General features: G+C 40.6%; 1 protein-coding gene across 4 annotated transcripts in view; it reads left to right on the top strand.

Moving 5' to 3' along the window:
• BBS4 (Bardet-Biedl syndrome 4) overlaps nucleotides 1-19,334 on the top strand; it is a 59,439-nt gene that overhangs the window by 12,395 nt on the left and 27,710 nt on the right. Inside the window, exons 3-4 of one of the 4 annotated variants that reach the window (XM_047797302.1) lie at nucleotides 792-888; nucleotides 15,632-15,688. The exons of 2 other annotated variants lie outside the window; for them this stretch is intronic. In XM_047797302.1, the coding sequence (XP_047653258.1) occupies nucleotides 15,649-15,688 (40 nt within the window). In that variant the 5' untranslated portion in view covers nucleotides 792-888; nucleotides 15,632-15,648. The remainder of the gene's footprint in view (nucleotides 1-791; nucleotides 889-15,631; nucleotides 15,689-19,334) is intronic. One more of the 4 variants, XM_047797303.1, reaches the window with a different exon arrangement.

The following is a 19,334-nucleotide window of genomic DNA, read 5'->3' as shown; positions in this document are numbered from 1 at the left end:
AGGTTGAGAACCACTGCTCTGGTGAAATAGTATGATACTTGAAAGTAGAAGGTAGGAAGTTGGTGAGTTGAACATGAGTAATTCAAACAAAAGTTGGATTAGCAGGACGACTTTATTTGAAAAAGCAGCAGTCATGGCATTTTGACTGAAGTTCTGAGTCTGGATTTGGCAGTTGTCCCCCACCTCGTCACCTTCCCTCCTTTTCTGAGAGACCCACATCCTAGCTTGACTCTGGGCTTGAGGGTAGTGAGCATCAACTCTGGAAGGGATAAACAACTTTCTATTTGGGATTTTTGTCCAAATATATTAGGATTTTTCAAAAACAAGCAACTTATTTGGAATTGTTTATAAAAAACTACTTGATAGTTCTGAGAAAATAATACCCTTCGTGGGGCTACTTAAGTCCTCTTCATTTTTCCCCATGATGTGACCTCAGATGACTTTCTTCTTGCTTTTAGTTGAGGACCTTATCTGTCATTGAGAATAATTAATTGATTTACTTTAGGGGTATTTCTGTCCTTAAAGGAGTCTTCATTGAAGACCTTACTTATTTTGGGGTGGCTATATAGCCCAGGAGGAGTGTTAGTTATCTACAACCTGAGACAGTATATTTATTATGTGAGACACTTGATCTCAGCTTGTGCTTTGATTTGAGGGTTATTTATTTATTTATTTTTTTCGTTTTTGGCCACCCCTAGGCATATGGAGTTCCCAAGCCAAAGATCAGATTTATACCACAGCTGTTCTGGACCTTTTTTTTTTTTAAATGATTTGTATTTTTTCCATCATAGGCAATGCTGGATCCTTAACCCACTGTGCCAAGCTGGGGATCAAACCTGTGTCCTAGCGCTCCAGAGACACTTCATTGCATCAAGTGGACACTTCAGGGTATTTTTTATTTTATTTTATTTATTTTTGTCTTTTTAGAGCTGCACCCACGGCATATGGAGGTTCCCAGGCTAGGATCTGAGCCACATCTGTAACCTACACCATAGCTCATGGCAACGCTGTATCCTTAACCCACTGAGCAAGGCCGGAGATCAAACTTGGGTCTTCATGGATGCTAGTCAGATTCATTTCAACTGAGCCATGACGGTAACTCCAGGGTATTTTTGTTTGTTTGTTTGTTTTTTGTCATGTTAGGGCCACACTCTTGGCATATGGAGGTTCCCAGGCTAGGGTCTAATCGGGGCTGTAACTGCCGGCCTATGCCACAGCAACGCCAGATCCAAGCCACGTCTATGACCTATACCACAGCTCATGGCAATGCCGGATCCTTAACCCACTGAGCGAGGCCAAGGATTGAACCCGAAACCTCATGGTTCCTAGTCAGATTCGTTTCTGCTGAACCACAATGGGAACTCTGAAAGGTATTTTTAAAAAAATTCTGGAAAAATAGGAGTTCCTGCTGTGGCACAGTGGGTTAATGATCCAGCTTGTATCTGTGGAGGTGCCAGTTTGATCCCTGGCCTGGTACAGTGGGTTAGGGATCTGGTGTTGCCGCAGCTGTGGCATAGGTCCCAGCCATGGCTCTGATCTGATCCCTGGTCTGGGAGCTCCATATGCTGTGGGATGGCTAAAAAGAAAAAAAAAAGTGCAATTCAGTGGCATTAATTACATTCACTGTGTTGTGCAACCATCACCATCAACTATTTCCAAAACTTTTTCAGTACCCCTAGCAGAACTTCTGTACCCATTAAATAATAACTCCCCATTTCTCCTTCCCTCTAAGCTCTGGTAACCTCTAGTCTATTTTCTGTCTCTATGAATTCGCCCATTCTAGATATTACATATAGGCAGAATCATACAGAATCATATAATATTTATCCTTCTGTGTCTGACTTATTTCACCTAGCATGTTTTCAAGGTTTATCTGTGTTGTAGCATGTTGGACAGAATTTCATTTTTTTTAAGCATCAATATTCCATTGTATGTGGAGATCCCCATTTTGACTCAGTGGTAATGAACCCAACTAGTATCCATGAGAATGTGGGTTCCATCCTTGGCCTTACTCAGTGGGTTAAGGATCTGGGGTTGCTGTGAGCTGTGGTGTAGGTTGCAGACTCTGATTGGATCTGACGTTGCTGTGGCTGTAATGTAGTCCAGCAGCTGTAGCTCTGATGTGACTCCTAGGCTGGCAACTTCCATATGCCGTGGGTGCAGGCCTAAAAAGCAAAAAAAAAAAAAAAAAAAAAAGAGCAAAAAAAAAATATCCCATTGTATGTGTATATCACGATTTGTTCTACTTGTTGATGGACATTTGGGTTGGGTCCAAAGTATGTTTTTGTATCTGAGGTAATTCTTAAAGAATTTAAAGGTTCTAGAGATTGGGAATGTTACGGATATTCTGGAAATATGTCATTTACTATATATAATAACTTATTCTTCAAACTAATAACTAATAACAAATAATATACATTTGATTCTAATGATGGGTATATATGTATGTGTGTGTGTGTGTGTGTATGTATATATATATTTGACGTCATTAATATTTTTTCCTTTCCCTGTATTTTAATTCCTGTGTATGGAATTGCCACCATGAAGTATATGTTTTTTGGGATACATGTATATATATACCTAGGAGCAGGATTATGGGCTCACCAGGAAGGATATAGGTTCAGTAGACAAAAGCAAACATTTTGCAAATATGTTTAATATAATCCCCTTTGTTTACATGTTATATGTATATTTACCCATGTGCATATATATGCATAGAAATTCCTGAGAAAATACTCAAGAAACTATTAACTCTAGGGAGGAGAAGGAATGGAGAGGGTCTTTCACTTCATACACTCTGTGCTCTTTCAGTTTTGTTTTACTGTATATGTTTTACTTTACTTAACAAATAATTTATTATAGTCGATGTACCATGTTCTATTTTTACTGTATAGAAAAGTGACCCAGTTATACATATGTATACATTCTTTTTCCCCCATAGCAGTGTGGGATCTGAGCTGCATCTGCGACCTACACTGTGGCTCATGGCAACAATGCTGGATCCCCAACTCACTGAGCGAGGCCAGGGATCGAACTGACATCCTTGTGTATATTAGTTGGATTTGTTTCCGCTGTGCCACAGCGGGAACTCCCCAAACACTTAAAGTTTGAAATTGGGAAATCCTTTATAATTTGTGCAGAAACTTGGTGTAGTTTAATGAGTAATTTCGAAGTCTTGCCTCTTCCATTAATTAGATGTAGAATGTGGGCAAATCACTTTTAATCTCTGGAGTCTTAATTTCCCTCAGCTGTAATGTTGGAATAGTCCCTGAATTGCATGATTCTCTAGCCTCATAGGAACATTCAGTGGAATAATAGGGAAGAAAACACTTTGATATAGATAGATATCAAGGAATATATAGATATGTATCAAATCAAAGTTTTGATTTGAGGAAGATAAACTAATCTAGGACATGTAGTAAAACCATAATTGATCATGTGACTTTTTCCTTTCTTCCTCACCCCATTTTAAGCTCATGAGAAGCAAACAAGTTGGATAGCTAGCAAGTTGTTATTTTTTTAAACAGCCATCTTAGGGAATTCCCTTGTGGCATAGTGAGGTAAGGATCTGGCGTGGTCACTGTAGGGGTTTGAGTTGCTGCTATGGCAAGGGTTTGATCCAGGCCTGGGAACTTGTTGTGGGTGCGGCCAAAGAAATAAAAGCAGTCATTGAGCATGTGTCCTTGGGTGACTGCTGATTCAGTCCAGTTTCTTCTTCTTCCATCATCATGTTCCTGAGAAGAGTTGATGTTTTTGCTGATTGCGGGCCTGTTTGCCCTGAGATCCATTCCTCACCTTTCCCTTCTCTTCTGAGTATTGTGAGCAGCTGACCCTTATGGGCTTCTCTGCTTCCCAGGTTCTGTTTTAGCAGTTTCTGGCTGGATTAGCAAATGGGAGCAAGAAGTAGTCAGGGCTTTCCCCTTTTTCTCACTACATATGGAAGTTGGAGGAGTTGGGTAATTTCTGGAAGCATCTCTTCTATTGTTTTTGCCAGTCAGGCCATCTTGTTTTCAGCTTCTTCCAGCTAACTTCAGCCTTGGATACTGGTAGCAATACATTCCCTCCCTTTTGCCCTCAGACTAGAGATGATAGTGATTTCTTATTCCCATGCTAACCTCTGATTTGCATCACTGTTCCCTGTTGGGCTTCTCATTTCTTGGTTTGAAATGAGAATTGAAGTTCACTGAATTGAAGTCCCTGTTTTATTTTATTATTCTTTTTAATGATTTTTATTTTTTTCCATTATGGTTGATTTACAGTGTTCTGTCAATTTTTACTGTACAGCATAGTGATCCAGTCACATATACATAAATATACATTCTTTTTCTCACATTATCCTCCACCATGCTCCATCACAAGTGACTAGTTACAGTTCCCAGTGCTATACAGCAGGATCTCATTGCTTATCCACTCCAAATGCAATGATTTGCATCTGTTAACCCCAGATTCCTAGTCCATCCCACTCCTTCACCTCCCTCTGGGCAACCACAAATCTGTTGTCCAAGTTCATGAGTCTCTTTTCTGTGGAAAGGTTCATTTGTGACACACTCCAGATATGTGATATCATATGGTATTTGTCTTTCTATTTCTGACTTACTTCACTTAGTATGAGAGTCGCTAGTATGAGAGTCTCTAGTTCTATCTGTGTTGCTGCAACTGGCATTATTTTGTTCTTTTTTATGGCTGAGTAGTATTTCATTGTGTATATATATCACATCTTCTCAATCCATTCATCTGTTGATGGACATTAGGTTGTTTCCATGTCTTGGCTATTGTGAATAGTGCTACTCTGAACACAGATTTTTGAAAGAAAATTTTGTCCAGATGTAGACCCAGGAGTGGGTCATATGGTGGTTCTGAATTTAGTTTTTTGAGGTAACTCCATACTGTTTTCCCTAGTGATTTTACCAATTTGCATTCCCACCAAGAGTGTAGGAGGGTTCCCTTTTCTTCACATCCTTTCTTAGCATTTGTTATTTGTGGACTTATTAATGATGTTTATTCTGACAGGTGTGAGGTAGTACCTCATTGTAGTATTGATTTGCATTTCTCTAATAATTGGTAATGTTGAGCACTTTTTCCTGTGCTTGTTGGTCACATGTATAACTTGTTTAGAGAAATGTCTGTTTAGGTCTTTTGCCCATGTTTTCATTTGGGTTGTTTGTTTTTTTGCTGTTGAGTTGTATACGTTGTTTGTTTATTTTAGAGATTAAGCCCTTGTCAGTTGCATCATTGGAAACTATTTTCTCCCATTCTGTAGGTTGTCTTTTTTTTTTGTTTTTTAATGATTTTCTTTGCTGTGCAAAAGCCTGTCAGTTTCATTAGGTCCCATTGGTTTATTTTTGCTGTTATTCTGTTGCATTAGGAGACTAACCTAAGAAAATGTTTGCAAGGTTGATGTCAGAGAATGTTTTGCCTATATTCTCTTCTAGGAGTTTGATGGTGTCTTGTCTTACATTTAAGTCTGTAAGCCATTTTGAGTTTATTTTTGTGCATGGTTTGAGGGTGTGTTCTAGTTTCATTGATTTACATGCAGCTGTCCAGTTTTCCCAGTTCCACTTGCTGAAGAGACTTTTTCGCCTTTTATATTCTTGCCTCCTTTGTTGAAGATTAAGTGACGATAGTGTCTGGATTTATTTCTGGGTTCTCTATTATGTTCCATTGTTCTGTATGTCTGTTTTGGTACCAGTAACACACTGTCTTGATGACTGTGGCTTTGTAATATTGCCTGAAGTCTAGGAGACTTATGCCGCCTGCTTGGCTTTTATTCCTCAGGATTGCTTTGGCAATTCTGGGTCTTTTATGGTTCCATGTAAATTTTTGATTTTTTTTTTTTGTCTTTTTGCTATTTCTTTGGGCCGTTCCCACGGCACATGGAGGTTCCCAGGCTAGGGGTCCAATCGGAGCTGTAGCCACCGGCCTACACCAGAGCCACAGCAGTGCGGGATCCGAGCTGTGTCTGCAACCTACACCACAGCTCACAGCAACGCTGGATCGTTAACCCACTGAGCAAGGGCAGGGACCGAACCTGCAACCTCATGGTTCCTAGTCGGATTTGTTAACCACTGCGCCACAATGGGAACTCCCCCCTTTTTTTTTTCCATATAAATTTTTGAATTGTTTGTTGTTGTTCTTTGAAAAATGTCATGGGTAGTTTGATAGGGATTGCATTTGTATCTGCAGTCTGTTGATTGAGTCTGTAGATTGTTTTGGGTACCATGGCCATTTTTACCATATTAATTTTTCCAGCCAAGGAGCATGAAATATCTTTCCATTTATTTGCATCCTCTTTAATTTCCTTGATTAATGTTTTATAGTTCTCAGCATATAAGTCTTTCACCTCCTTGGTCAGGTTTATTCCTAGGTATTTAATTTTTGGGGGTGCAATTTTAAAAGGTATTGTATTTTTGTATTTCTTTTCTAATATTTCATTGTTGGTTGGTACACATACATGCAACTGATTTCTGAATATTTATCTTGTATCCTGCTACTTTGCTGGATTTGTTGTTGAGTTCAGGTAGTTTTTTTGTGGGAAGTCCTTTGGGTTTGCTGTATGTAGTATTATGTTATCTGCATGGAGTGACAGTTTTACCTCTTTTTTTCCAATTTGGATACCTTTTATTTCTTTTATTTGTCTGATTTCTGTGGCTAGGAGTTCCAGTACTATGTTGAATAAAAGTGGTGAGAGTAGGAATCCTTGTCTTGTTCCAGATTTTAGCAGGAAGGCTTTCGGCTTTTCTCCATTGAGTACTGTATTTTCTGTGGGATGGTCATAAGTGGCCTTTATTATGTTAAGGTATGTTCCCTCTGTACACACTTTGGTAAGAGTTTTTATCATGAATGCATGTTGGATTTTTCAAATTTTTTTTCTGCATCTCTCAAAATGATCATGTAGTTTTTGACTTTTGTTAATGTGGTGTATGGTGTTGATTGATTTGCGTATGTTGAGCCATCCTTGTGAACCTGGGAGGAATTCAATTGTGGAGTATGATCTTTTTTTAAAATAAATTTTTTTATGTATGTATGTATGTATGTATGTATGTATGTATGTATGTATGTCTGTCTTTTTAGGACCGCATCTGTGGCATATGGAGATTCCCAGGCTAGGGGTTGAATCGGAGCTGCACCTGCCGGCCTACGCCACAGCCACAGTAACTCAGGATCTTTCAGGTCTGCAACCTAAAACCACAGTTCACGGCAATGCTGGATCCTTAACCCACTGAGCGAGGCCAGGGGTCGAACCCGTGTCATCATGGATCCTAGTTGGGTTCTTTAACCACTGAGCCACGACGGGACTCCCTGATCTTTTTTGTATGTTGTTGGATTCAGTTAGCTAAAATTTTGTTGAGAATTTTTGCGTCTATATTCATCAGAGATATTGGCCTATAATTTTCTTTTTTGGTAGTATCTTTGTCTGGTTTTGGTATTAGGGTGATGGTGGCTTCATGGGATGTCTTTGGGAGTGTTCCTTCTTCAACCTTTTGGAAAAGTTTAAGAAGGATGAGTATAAGTTCCTCTTTGTATGTTTGGTAGAATTCACCTGTGAAACCATCTGGTCCTGGACTTTTGTTTGTAGGGAGTGTTTTTATTACATATTCAATTTAATTTCTAGTGATTGGTCTGTTCAGTTGATCTGCTTCTTCTTGATTCAGGTTTTGCAGTCTGCAAGACTCTAGAAAGTTGTCCATTTCTTCTAGGTTGTCAAATTTTTTGGCTTATAATTGTTCATAGTATTCTCTTACATTTTTTTCTATTTCGACAGTATCCGTTGAGATTTCTCTTTTTTTATTTCTTATTTTGTTTATTTGGGTTTTTCCTCTCCTTCTTGGTGAGTCTGGCCAGAGGTTTGTCAATTTTGTTTGCCTTTTTGAAAAACCAGCTCTTGGTTTTATTGATCTTTTTCCTTTTGTTTTTTTGAATCTCTGTTTTATTGGTTTCCTCTCTGATTTTTATGATTTCCTTCCTTCTGCTGACTTTAGGTTTTGTTTGTTCTTCTTTTTCTAATTCTTTTAGGTGAGGGTTAAGTTGTCAATTTAAGATTTTTATTCTTTTTTGAGGAACCCCTGTATTTGCTGTGAACATCCCTCTAAGCACTGCATTTGTGGCATCCCATAGATTTTGAATGATTGTGTTTTCAGTATTATTTGTTTTGAGATATTTTTTCATTTTTTCATTTTTTTTTGATTTCCCCATTGACCCATTGGTTTTTGGGGGTTTTTTAAAAATTTTTTTTTGTCTTTTTGTCTTTTCTAGGGCTGCACCTATGGCATTTGGAGTTTCCCAGGCTAGGGGTTGAATTGGAGCTGTAGCCACCAGCCTACGCCAGAGCCACAGCAACGCAGGATCCGAGCTGTCTCTGCGACCTACACCACAGCTCGTGGCAACACCAGATCCTTAACTCACTGAGAGAGGCCAGGGATTGAACCTGAAACCTCATGGTTCCTAGTCGGATTCATTAACCACTGAGCCACGACAGGAACTCCAGATCCATTAGTTTTTGAATAGCGCATTTTTTAGTCTCCATTTAGTCAGTATTTTCTCATTTCTTTTCTTGTGGTTGATTTCTAGTTTCATGCCATTGTGGTCAGAGAAGATACCTGTAATAATATCTGTACTCTTAAATTTGTTGAGATTAGTTCTGTGCCCCCAGTATGTGGTCAATCCTTGAGAATGTTCCATGTGCACTTGAAAAGAATGTATATTCTGATTTTTTTGGACGTAATGTCCTGAACATGTCAATTAAGTCTAAATTTTCTGTTGTGTCATTTAAGATCTCTGTTGACTTATTGATTTTCTGTCTAGATAATCTGTCCATGGATGTGAGTGGGGTGTTAAAATCTCTTACTGAGATTCTGTTCCCATCAGTTTCTCCCTTTATGTCTGTTTGTATTTGTTGTTTCTATCTGGGTGCTCCTATATTAAGGACATATATATGGTGGATTGTAATATCCTCCTCTTGAACAGATCCTTTCATCATTGAATAGTGTCATTCTTTGTCTTTCTTTATGGCCTTCACTTTAAAGTCTAATTTTTGTCTAATATGAGTATTGCAACTCCTCTTTTTTTTCCTGTCTTTTCCATTTACGTGTAATATCTTTTCCCATCCCCTCACTTTCAGTTTATATGTGTCCTTTGCCCTAAGGTGAGTCTCTTGTAGGCAGCATATTGTAGACTCTTGCTTTTTAATCCAGTGTGCCCACTCTGTGTCTTTTGATTGGAGCATTCAGTCCATTGACATTTAACATAATTATTGATAAGTATGTATTTATTGCCATATTAAACCTTGTTTTCCAGTTAATTCTGTGTTTCTCCTTTGTTCCTTTCTATTTTTGGTTGATGATTTCCATTTAGTTTATGCTGATGTACTTCTCTTTTTGTTTTTGTGAATGTAGTGTTTGGTTTTGATTTGTGGTTGCCCTGTTTTTTAAGTATGTTAAGCCTTTCCTATATCTGCTTGCTCTAGCTTGATAGTCATATAGACCCAAACATATTATTAAAAAAAAGTCTAGATTTTATTACTTTGCTTCCCAACATTCTGTGATTTTGAAGTCCTTCTTTTACATCATCATGTTTGTCCTTTTGCCTGTTCCTTGTGTTTATTGTCACTTTTACAGTACTTTTTTTTCTTTTATTTTTTAATTTTTAATTTTTATTTATTTATTTATTTTTGTCTTTTAGCCTTTTCTTGAGCCGCTCCTGCAGCATATGGAGGTTCCCAGGCTAGGGGTCGAATTGGAGCTGTAGCCACTGGCCTATGCCAGAGCCACAGCAACACGGGATCCGAGCTGCATCTGCAACCTACACCTCAGCTCACAGCAACGCCCGATCCTTAACCCACTGAGCAAGGCCAGGGATTGAACTCGAAACCTCATGGTTCCTAATCAGATTCATTAACCACTGAGCCATGACGGGAACTCCTTTTTTCCTTTTAGATCTGTTTACTCGCTTGAGTGATTGCTTTCCAGTTGTGATTTCCTCCATCCTATTTCTTCTTACTTCTTTTTTATTTAGAGGAGCCCTTTCAGTATCTCTTTTAGAATGGATTTAGTATTTTTGTTCTCTTTTAGCTTTGTTTATTAGAGAAATTCTTTATTTCTCCTTCTATTTTCAATGATATTCTTTCTGGGTGGAGTATTTTAGGGTACAGATTTTCCCATTTATTTATTTATTTTTATTTAAGGGCCACACCTGTGGCATGTGGAGGTTCCCAGGCTAGGGGTCGAATCGGAGCTATAGCTGCCAGCCTACACCATAGCCACAGCAACGTCAGATCCAAGTTGCCTCTGTGACCTACACCACAGCTTATGGCAATGCTGGATCCTTAACCCACTGAGTGAGGCCAGGGATTGAACCTGGGTCCTCATGGATGCTAGTCAGATTCGTTTTCACTGACCCATGATGGGAACTCAGTTTTTTCCCTTTTAGCACTTTGAGTATGTCTTGCCACTCTCTTCTGACCTGTAGTGTTTCTGTAGAAATTATTTGATAGCCTTATGGGGGTTCCCTTATAATTAATGCTTTCTGTTTGTCTTGTTGCCTTCAGAATCCTCTCTTTATCTTTCACTTTTTTTTTTTTTTGGTCTTTTTGCCATTTCTTGGGCTGCTCCTGCGGCATATGGAGGTTCCCAGGCTAGGGATCTAATTGGAGCTGTCGCTGCCAGCCTACGCCAGAGCCATAGCAATTCGGGTTCCGAGCCGCGTCTGCAACCTACACCACAGCTCATGGCAATGCTGGATCGTTAACCCACCGAGCAAGGGCAGGGACCGAACCCGCAACCTCATGGTTCCTAGTCAGATTCGTTAACCACTGTGCCACGACGGGAACTCCGTATCTTTCACTTTTGCCATTTTTATTATAATAGGTCTTGGTTTGGGCCTGTTTGGCTTCAACTTGTTTGAGGCCCTCTGTGCTTCCTGTATTTGATATCTATTTTCTTTGGATTTGGAAAGTTTTCAGCCATAATTTCTTGAAATACAATTTCAATCCCCTTTTCTTTTTATTTTCCTTCTCGAATTCCTATTATGCCTAGATTGGCCTGCTTTGTGTTATTCCCAGATCTCTTATATTGGCTTCCTATTTTCTTTTGTTTGGTGTTCTGTCTTCTGTCCTGATTGGGTTTTTCCGTTATTCTATCTTCCAAGTGACTAATTCGTTCCTCTGCATCATTCATTCTGCTCTTCAGTGCTGTTAGCTCAGTTCACGTCTCTGCAAATGAATTTTCTAATTTTTCTTGGTTCCTCTTTATATTTTCTAGTTCCTTCGTTTTGTTTTATTTTGGTTTTTTGTTAGGGCCACACTTGTGGCATATGGAAGTTACCATGCTAGGGGTCAGATCAGAGCTACAGCTTCTGATCTACACCACAGCCACAGGCCACAGCAATGCCAGATCCAAGCCACATCTGTTTCCTACACCACAGCTCACACCTTAGCCCACTGAGAGAGGTCATGGATTGAACCCACATCCTCACAGATACTGGGTTCATTAACCACTAAGCGATGATGGGAACTCCTCTAGTTCCTTTCTAAAGTAATCTGCATTACTATTTATATCCACTCTTAATTCCTTCATATTCACCCACTTCATATTGCTTCAGTATTTTCATTATCTCCATTTTGAACTCAGTGTCTATTAGACTGCAGAGGTCTGTTTCATTGTTTGCTGCTTCAGGTGAATTCTCCTGTTCTTTTAACTGGGAATTGTTCCTAAGCTTCTTCATTTTGCTTATATTTTTCTTTTTCTATGAATTTAGGGAAACTAAACTGTAGTTTTTTTTTTTTTTTGGTCTTTTTAGGGCTGCACCCATGGCACATGGAGGTTTCCAGGCTAGGGGGTCTAATAAGAGCTATAGCCGCCGGCCTACACCACAGCCACAGCAATGCCAGATCTGAGCCTCGTCTGTGACCTACACCACAGCTCACGGCAATGCCAGATCCTTAACCCACTGGATGAGGCCAGGGATCGAACCCACAACCTCATGGTTCCCAGTCAGATTTGTTTCTGCTGTGCCACGATGGGAATTCCACCAAACTGTAGTCTTGAAGGGCTATTTCTATGTAAGATTGCCCCTTTGTATTTTGTGGGTGGTTACTGTTTTTTTTGGCATGGGAATTTGGGTATTGGTTGTCTCTTTCTTCGGTATGAGCAGGCTATTATCCCCAGAGTGCTGAGTGTGTTTCTAGCGAGAAGGAGGCAATGGGTAGGACTAGTAGGGAGTGCTTGGTTGCTGTGCTCTTGATAGTAGCAAGGACCTGCAGGAAGGTGGCACAGGTGTAGTTGCAGGGCCCTGGGAAATGGTGATGAGCCTCAGGCAGATTTAGGCCATGCCCAGAGCATTTGGCAGTGGCAGTGGCAGTGGCAGGGTGTGTGAGTTCCCAGGGGAGTGAGAGCAACAACAGGTGGTGTTCATTGGCAGTGCCCTCCTCTGTGGTGTCCTCTGAGGTGATTGGGCCTGCAAGTGGTGCCTGTTCGCGGACCCTTAGTGGTTGCGGGCCATGCCTACCTCTGAAGTTAGAGATAACTGTGGTGGTTTGGCCCTGCCTCCTGTAGACAATGCAAGAAGCACCCTTTCCCACTTAGCCCACGCAGGAGGTGCTGCACAGGCTGCTCCTTGTTGTAGGGTTCTGGGAAGGGAATGTGATCAAGCATGTGTGGGTGCTGCCCAGAGTGTTTGGCAGTGGCAGCAGGGCGGGTGTGTTCCCAGGGGAGTAAGAGCAACAATGGGTGGTGCTCAGTTGGAGTGCCCTCTTTATTTGCTGACCTCTGAGATGACTGTGGCTGCAGATGGAGCCTGTTCATAGACCCCTAGTGGTGGCAGGCCATGCCTTCCTCTGGTTTTTGAGATGACCGCTGTGGTTTGTCCCCACTGCCTGTAGATCATGCAAGAGGCACTGCATCACGTTTAGACCCCCACTGCCCTTACCCCACACAAGAGTTGCTTGGCCATGTGTAGCCTGCACAGGAAGCACCTGATCTCCTGTAGCCTGAGCAATAGTCCTCTTGCCACCCATAGCCTGTGCCAGAGGCGCCCTACCCTCTGAGAGCCTGAGGATGTGCAGGGAGATTGCTATGGCAGTCTGCCCCTCCTCCTCTTGCCCTCTCCAACAATGGTGCCTTGCTTCTTCTGTGGGTCCAGACCTCTTCCTGAGTTCCCTTGGCTGTGGCATTCTGCTCCCCAGCCTGTGGCACACTGCTCCCTAGCCCTTCAGGCTGTCTCCATACAGCCAACCCTAGTCCTCTCCCCAGAACTGACCGCAGGAGCCTGAGTTGCAGCACCCAGCCCTCGCCTGAGCGTCTTAGGCTGTGGTGTTCAGGGCAACATTGCAGATGATCCCTGCCATTCTCATTCTGCTTTCCCCTCCTCATTCCAGCTGCTGCACTTTTCTAGGCAGCTTTGAGGTCCCTCCATCTCTGCTGATCTCTCTGTAGGTTAGTTGGCTTCCTAAGTTGTGAGTTCCTTTTCTCTTTCACAGCTCCCTCTCAGGAATGCTAGTCCTGTGCTGATTCCTTTTCTCTTTTTTTATTTTGTTCTATCCAGTTATGTGGAGGGTTTCTTGCCCTTTTTGGAAGTTTAAGTTCTTCTGCCAGTGTTCAGTACATGTTCTGTGTGAGTTGTTCCACATGTAGAGGTGTTTTTCTGGTGTGTTTGTGGGAGCAGGTGTGCGCGACGTCTTACTCCTCCTCCATCTTGATCCTTGAAGTCCTTATCTTATTTCTTCAAGTGGTTTCATTGTTTCCTTATTAGACTGTCTGATGCAAAGTTCAATTGATAGTAATAAAAATATCTTCCATTTACATTCTTTTCACATTTTGTTATGACTTTTGATGTCTTGGATAACGAGGTAGAAAAATGTTATAATTCTTGTCATAACATGAAGAAATGAACATCTATTGGAGTTCCTGTCATGGCACAGCTGAAACAAGTCTGACTAGGAACCATGAGGCTGCGGGTTTGATCCCTGGCCGCGCTCAGTGGGTTAAGGATCTGGCATTGCTGTGAGGTGTGGTATAGGTCACAAATGTGGCTCAGATCTGGGGTGGCTGTGGCTGTGGCTGGCAGCTGTAGCTCTGATTGGATCCCTAGCCTGGGAACCTCCATATGCCGTGGGTGCTGCCCTAGAAAAGACCAAAAAAAAAAAAAAATTAACATTTATTGTATCATTTTTGGATTTTCTGTAATTGTTCAGTGAAAATTTAAGGGGGGAAAATGAAGGCCCAAAGACATTAAATAACTTGCTCTAAATCCTACAGAAAGCTAGTATTGAGTCAAGATGGTAGAATTGCACATATAAAAATTCTGTGTGCTACATGTCTTCTGGTCCTGGAGGAAATCTTTTACTAAAGAAGTGTTCATTTATAACGAATGTACTTGGAAAAGCCTTAGTCATTTTAGTAAATTTTTCTTTTTTCTTTTTTTAATCTTATTTTTTTTTCATTTTAGTAAATTTTTCAATAAGAAATTAAAGCACAATAATTTTCTGCTCAGCATTCATATATCCAAGATGCTATTCACTAGCACTTACCAGTTTAACTTTACTTAATATAAAGTTTTGATTTTTGGTTCTTTTTATGAGAATTTAGCACCTAGGGCAAATTACAAGGAAGAAAAATTCTTCCGACCTCATGTATATTCAGTTATTGAATTAAGATATGTCTGATGCATCCTTATAGGGGGAAAGAAAGAGATGTCACAAAGGAGTAGAATGGGGACAGGAGAGGAGAAAGGCAAGGGAATATTGTTGCCAGGTTACTAGCTTTCTGCCCCGACTGCCTTGGTGATGGTGGCAGGTCAGGTGGGAGCTGGAAATGTGAATGCGGTATTTTTACAGCTGACTGAAAGACTTCACCTTGTCTTCATCAAAAACGGTGGGAAGGGGAGTTCCCTTTGTGGCTCAGTGGTAATGAATCTGGCTAGTATCCATGAGGATGCGGTTTTGATCCCTGGCCTCAGTGGGATAAGGATCTGACGTGGCTGTGGCATAGGTTGGCAGCTGCAGCTCTGATTAGACCCATAGCCTGGGATCTTCCATATGCTGCGGATGCAGCCCTTAAAAAAAAAAAAAAAATGGTGGGAAGGGCAGTGTCAGAGCTAGGTCTCTTTTACAACCAGCTGAAAGGCTTTAACTTGTCTCCATCTCATCAGCTGGCTTCCTGACCTCCATGGTGATATAGGTTCCTAAATTGTAACATCAGAGATGACCACTTTGCTCTACTGTAAAATAGAGGAGGCTCTACTTTGGATAGGCTCTTACATGCCTATCTTTTTTAGAGGATCTTTCAAATAGGTAATTCTCATAATACTTGTGAAAGCATTTAAGAACCCGTATCCCTGTGATACTGAACCCAAGTTTGCTCTGCTTGCTACATGATAGGCCAGTGAATTCGGAAACTAGTTGTTGGGGCAAGGAATAATGACTTTAATCGGAAAGCTAGCAGACTGAGAAGATGGCAGACCAATGTCTCAATCATTTTCCCTCAGTCAGAATTCAGGCTCCTTTTATTCAGAGAAAGGGGAGGGGGAGGGGCCAGTGGTCACTCACCAGCTCTTAGTTGCTTGGGGGGAAGGCTCACTACCATGCTGACCAGTGGCTGAGCAGGACCACTAAGGATTACTCTCTTACAATTGTTTGTAGGGAGAATGGACTGAGCAATGATTTGGAATACAAGAAATTCAGCTTATACATTTACAGGTAAAATTCTAACTGTAAATTCTGGATTCATAGACCCTAGGTATTTCCATGGTATCCAGAGTTTCCTGATCTTTGTTTTTTTTTGTTTTTGTTTTTGTTTTTTTGTCTTTTTGCCATTTCTTGGGCCACTCCCTCGGCATATGGAGGTTCCCAGGCTAGGGGTCGAATTGGAGCCATAGCTGCTGGCCTATGCCAGAGCCACAGCAACTCGGGATCTGAGCCACATCTGCAACCTACACCACAGCTCATGGATCCTTAACCGACTGAGCAAGGCCAGGGATCGACCCGCAACCTCATGGTTCCTAGTCGGATTCGTTAACCACTGCGCCACGATGGGAACTCCAGAATTTCCTGATCTTTGAAAATGACAGCAACAACAGTTACACTTTTTTAGGGCTTACTGTGTACCAGACAGGTTTTGAACCCCTGTATGTATTGTCATTCAGTACTTATAACTCTGTAAGATATTTTATCCCCTGACCCTCCTATTTAAATGTGAGAAAGATATCGCTAATAAAGATATGTAACATTTTATTACCATCTATCCCTTCTGTTCGCATTCTCCGACCAACCCCCCCAACCTTGCTCTGATTAAAGCTCCCTGAAATAATCAGTTTTGTTCACACTTTATTCTCTTTTTTTGGCCGTACCCATGGCATATGCAAGTTCCCAGACCAGGGATCCTACCCACACTACAGCTGAGACGCCTGCCACAGTGGAGCTTCTGAGTTTTGTGCACTTTTATATCCCCAGTGCCTAGAATAGTGCCAGGCACGTGGTTCTCAGTGAATATTTGTTGAATGAATGCGTCTGTTTTATAGATGAGAAAACTAAAATTTCCAAGATTCCACAGTAAGAGGACAATTAGGAGAAACTGAAATGATTTATTAAAGTCCAATGAACCTAAAGTTCTTTTGGCTTTTTGAAAGATTGCATCATCAGGAGTATGAAATGACTTCTAGGCACTTGGCTTTGGTGGTGCTTTCCCTTCTAATACCTAGTACTCCATTTCATGAGCCTCTGGGCCCTTGAGATACTTACAAGTTGAGTATTTTTTTCCTCTATTCTTCACCAAGAAAACACAAAAAATCACTCCTCTTTTATTATAAGATTTTAATAATCAGCACAACTCAAATTTGCATTTTGTAGATTTTATTTTAGGCCATAGAAGCAATGATAGTGATATTGTAAACTCAAAGGATTCAATAGTGTTCTTCCCTTTTACTTTTTCCTTTTAGAGCGTAGGTAATAGGTAAGCCATATGGTTGAGACTTGGTCCAAGGTTGTATGAGCACACATTCACATCCCTCTTTTTTTTTTCGCTGTGCCTGTGGCATGTGGAAGTTCCCTGGGCCAGGGCTTGAACCTCTGCCACAGCTGCAGCAACACTAGACACTTAACCTGCTGCACCACAAGGGAACTTCCTCACATCCAACTTTAAGCTTGCTGATTTGTAGTCTTCAGGAGGAAATTTTAATTCTGGAAGTGATTAGGCAGAACATGAATGGCTAAGATCTGATCATTGATGGGGCTTGAGAGAAGAGAAGGAAGAATCTCAAATAGGGAGTTCCCATTGTGGGTCAGTGGTAATGAACCTGGTAGTATCCATGAGGACCCTGGTTTGATCCCTGGCCCCGCTCAGTGGGCTAAAGATCCTGCGTTGCCATGAGCTGTGGTATAGGCCAGCAGCAGCAGCTCTGATTCAACCCCTAGCCTGGGAACTTACATATATGCAGCTCTGGCCCTAAAAACAAAAACAAAAACCCAAACCAAACCAAAACAAAAAAGAATCAAATAGGCCCTTGCTGACTAGAAGATGGGTACTCCCGCTCAATGAGTGCGAGTCAGATGTTTAACATTTTACCGTTTTTCTTTCTTCTGGGATGTAAAATCACATCCATAATTTCTGTTATAATTTCTCTTTACAGATTCCATTGCTATTCCCTATTCTTGGGAAAGAGTAAGCATTACTCCTTAATTTTTTTTTAGATTTTTATTTTTTATTATACTTGATTTACAATGTTCTACCAGTTTCTGCTGTACAGCAAAGTGACCCAGTCATACATATATATACTTTCTTTTTCTCATACCATCTTCCATCATGTTCCACCACAACTGACTAGATACAGTTCCCTGTGCTATACAGCAGGACCTCACTGTTTATCAATTCCAAATGCAGTAGTTTGCATCTACTAACCCCAAACTCCCAGTCCATCCCCCTCCCACCCCTCTCCCCCTTGGCAATCACAAGTCTGTTCTCCAAGTCCGTGAGTTTGCTTCTTTTCTGTAGATAGGTTCATTTGTGCCATATATTAGATTCCAGATAAGTGATATTATATGGTATTTGTCTTTCTCTTTGTGACTTAACTTCATTTAGTAAGAGAGTCTCTAGTTCCATCCACGTTGCTACAAATGGCATTATTTTGTTCTTTTTTATGGCCAAGTACTATTCCATTGCGTATATGTACCACATCTTCTTAATCCATTCATCTGTCGATGGACAGCTTAGGCTGTTTCCATGTCTTGGCTATTGTGCATAGTGCTGCAGTGAACACAAGGGTGCGTGTATCTTTTTCCATGAAAGTTTTATCCAGATATAAGCCCAGGAGTGGGATTTCTGGATCTTATGGTAGTTCTGCATTTAGTTTCTGAGGAACCTCCATACTCTTTTCCATAGTGGATGTACCAACTTACATTCCCACCAACAGTGAAGGAGGGTACACTTTTCTCCCCACCTTCTCCAACATTTGCTATTTGTTGAGCTGTTAATTATGACCATTCTGACAGGTATGAGGTGGTTTTGATTTGCATTTCTCTAATAATTAGTGATGTTGAGCAATTTTCATGTGCCTGCTGGCCACGTGTATGTCTTCCTTGGAGAAATGTTTATTTAAGGCTTCTGCCCACTTTTCAATTGGATTGTTTGGTTTTTTTGCTATTGAGTTGTATGAGTCTTCTGTATATTCTGGAGATTAAACCCTTGTCAGTTGCATCATTTGTAATTATTTTCTCCCATGCTGTAGGTTGTCTTTTTATTTTTTTAATGGTTTCCTTTGCTGTGCAAAAGCTTATAAGTTTGATTAGGTCCAACTGGTTTATTTTTGTTCTTATTCAGTTTTTGTGGTTTAAAAAGTCGGTTTCTCAACTGATAACTTGCTTGAGGAGAAAAACTGAATCATTCTTTGCTTCGTCTCCCCATCGCCCACCTCTCTCCCTGGTTTTAGAAGGTGAAAAGATGACTTTCTAAAGGATATTTCAGGAATGTTACTACCAAATATATATATATATATATATATATATATATATATATATATATACACACACATATATATATATATATACACATACACACACAAACACACATAACATAGTATCACATCTGATCAGAGGACCAAAGTAACTAAAGCACATCCTCAGCAGTAGCTCAAATGTGAAACATTGCACTGCTGCCCAAGAATGAGAAGTCAACAGTGATAAAAATATTTGAGCCACTGAAATGATTAAAAAGAAGGCTTCAAAGCAATAAAAAGAAGGCTTCAACTCTGTAATGATTTATCAAAAAAATTAAAAGCTCTAAGGTATACCTCACTAAGTGTTTTTATTTATTAAATCTGCCCTGTCAGTACATGGCTGGCTGTATTTCTTA

The sequence above is a fragment of the Phacochoerus africanus genome, chromosome 9 (assembly GCF_016906955.1).
Source record: "Phacochoerus africanus isolate WHEZ1 chromosome 9, ROS_Pafr_v1, whole genome shotgun sequence".
NCBI classification, from domain to species: domain Eukaryota; kingdom Metazoa; phylum Chordata; class Mammalia; order Artiodactyla; family Suidae; genus Phacochoerus; species Phacochoerus africanus.
This window is presented reverse-complemented; position numbering and strand designations above follow the sequence as displayed.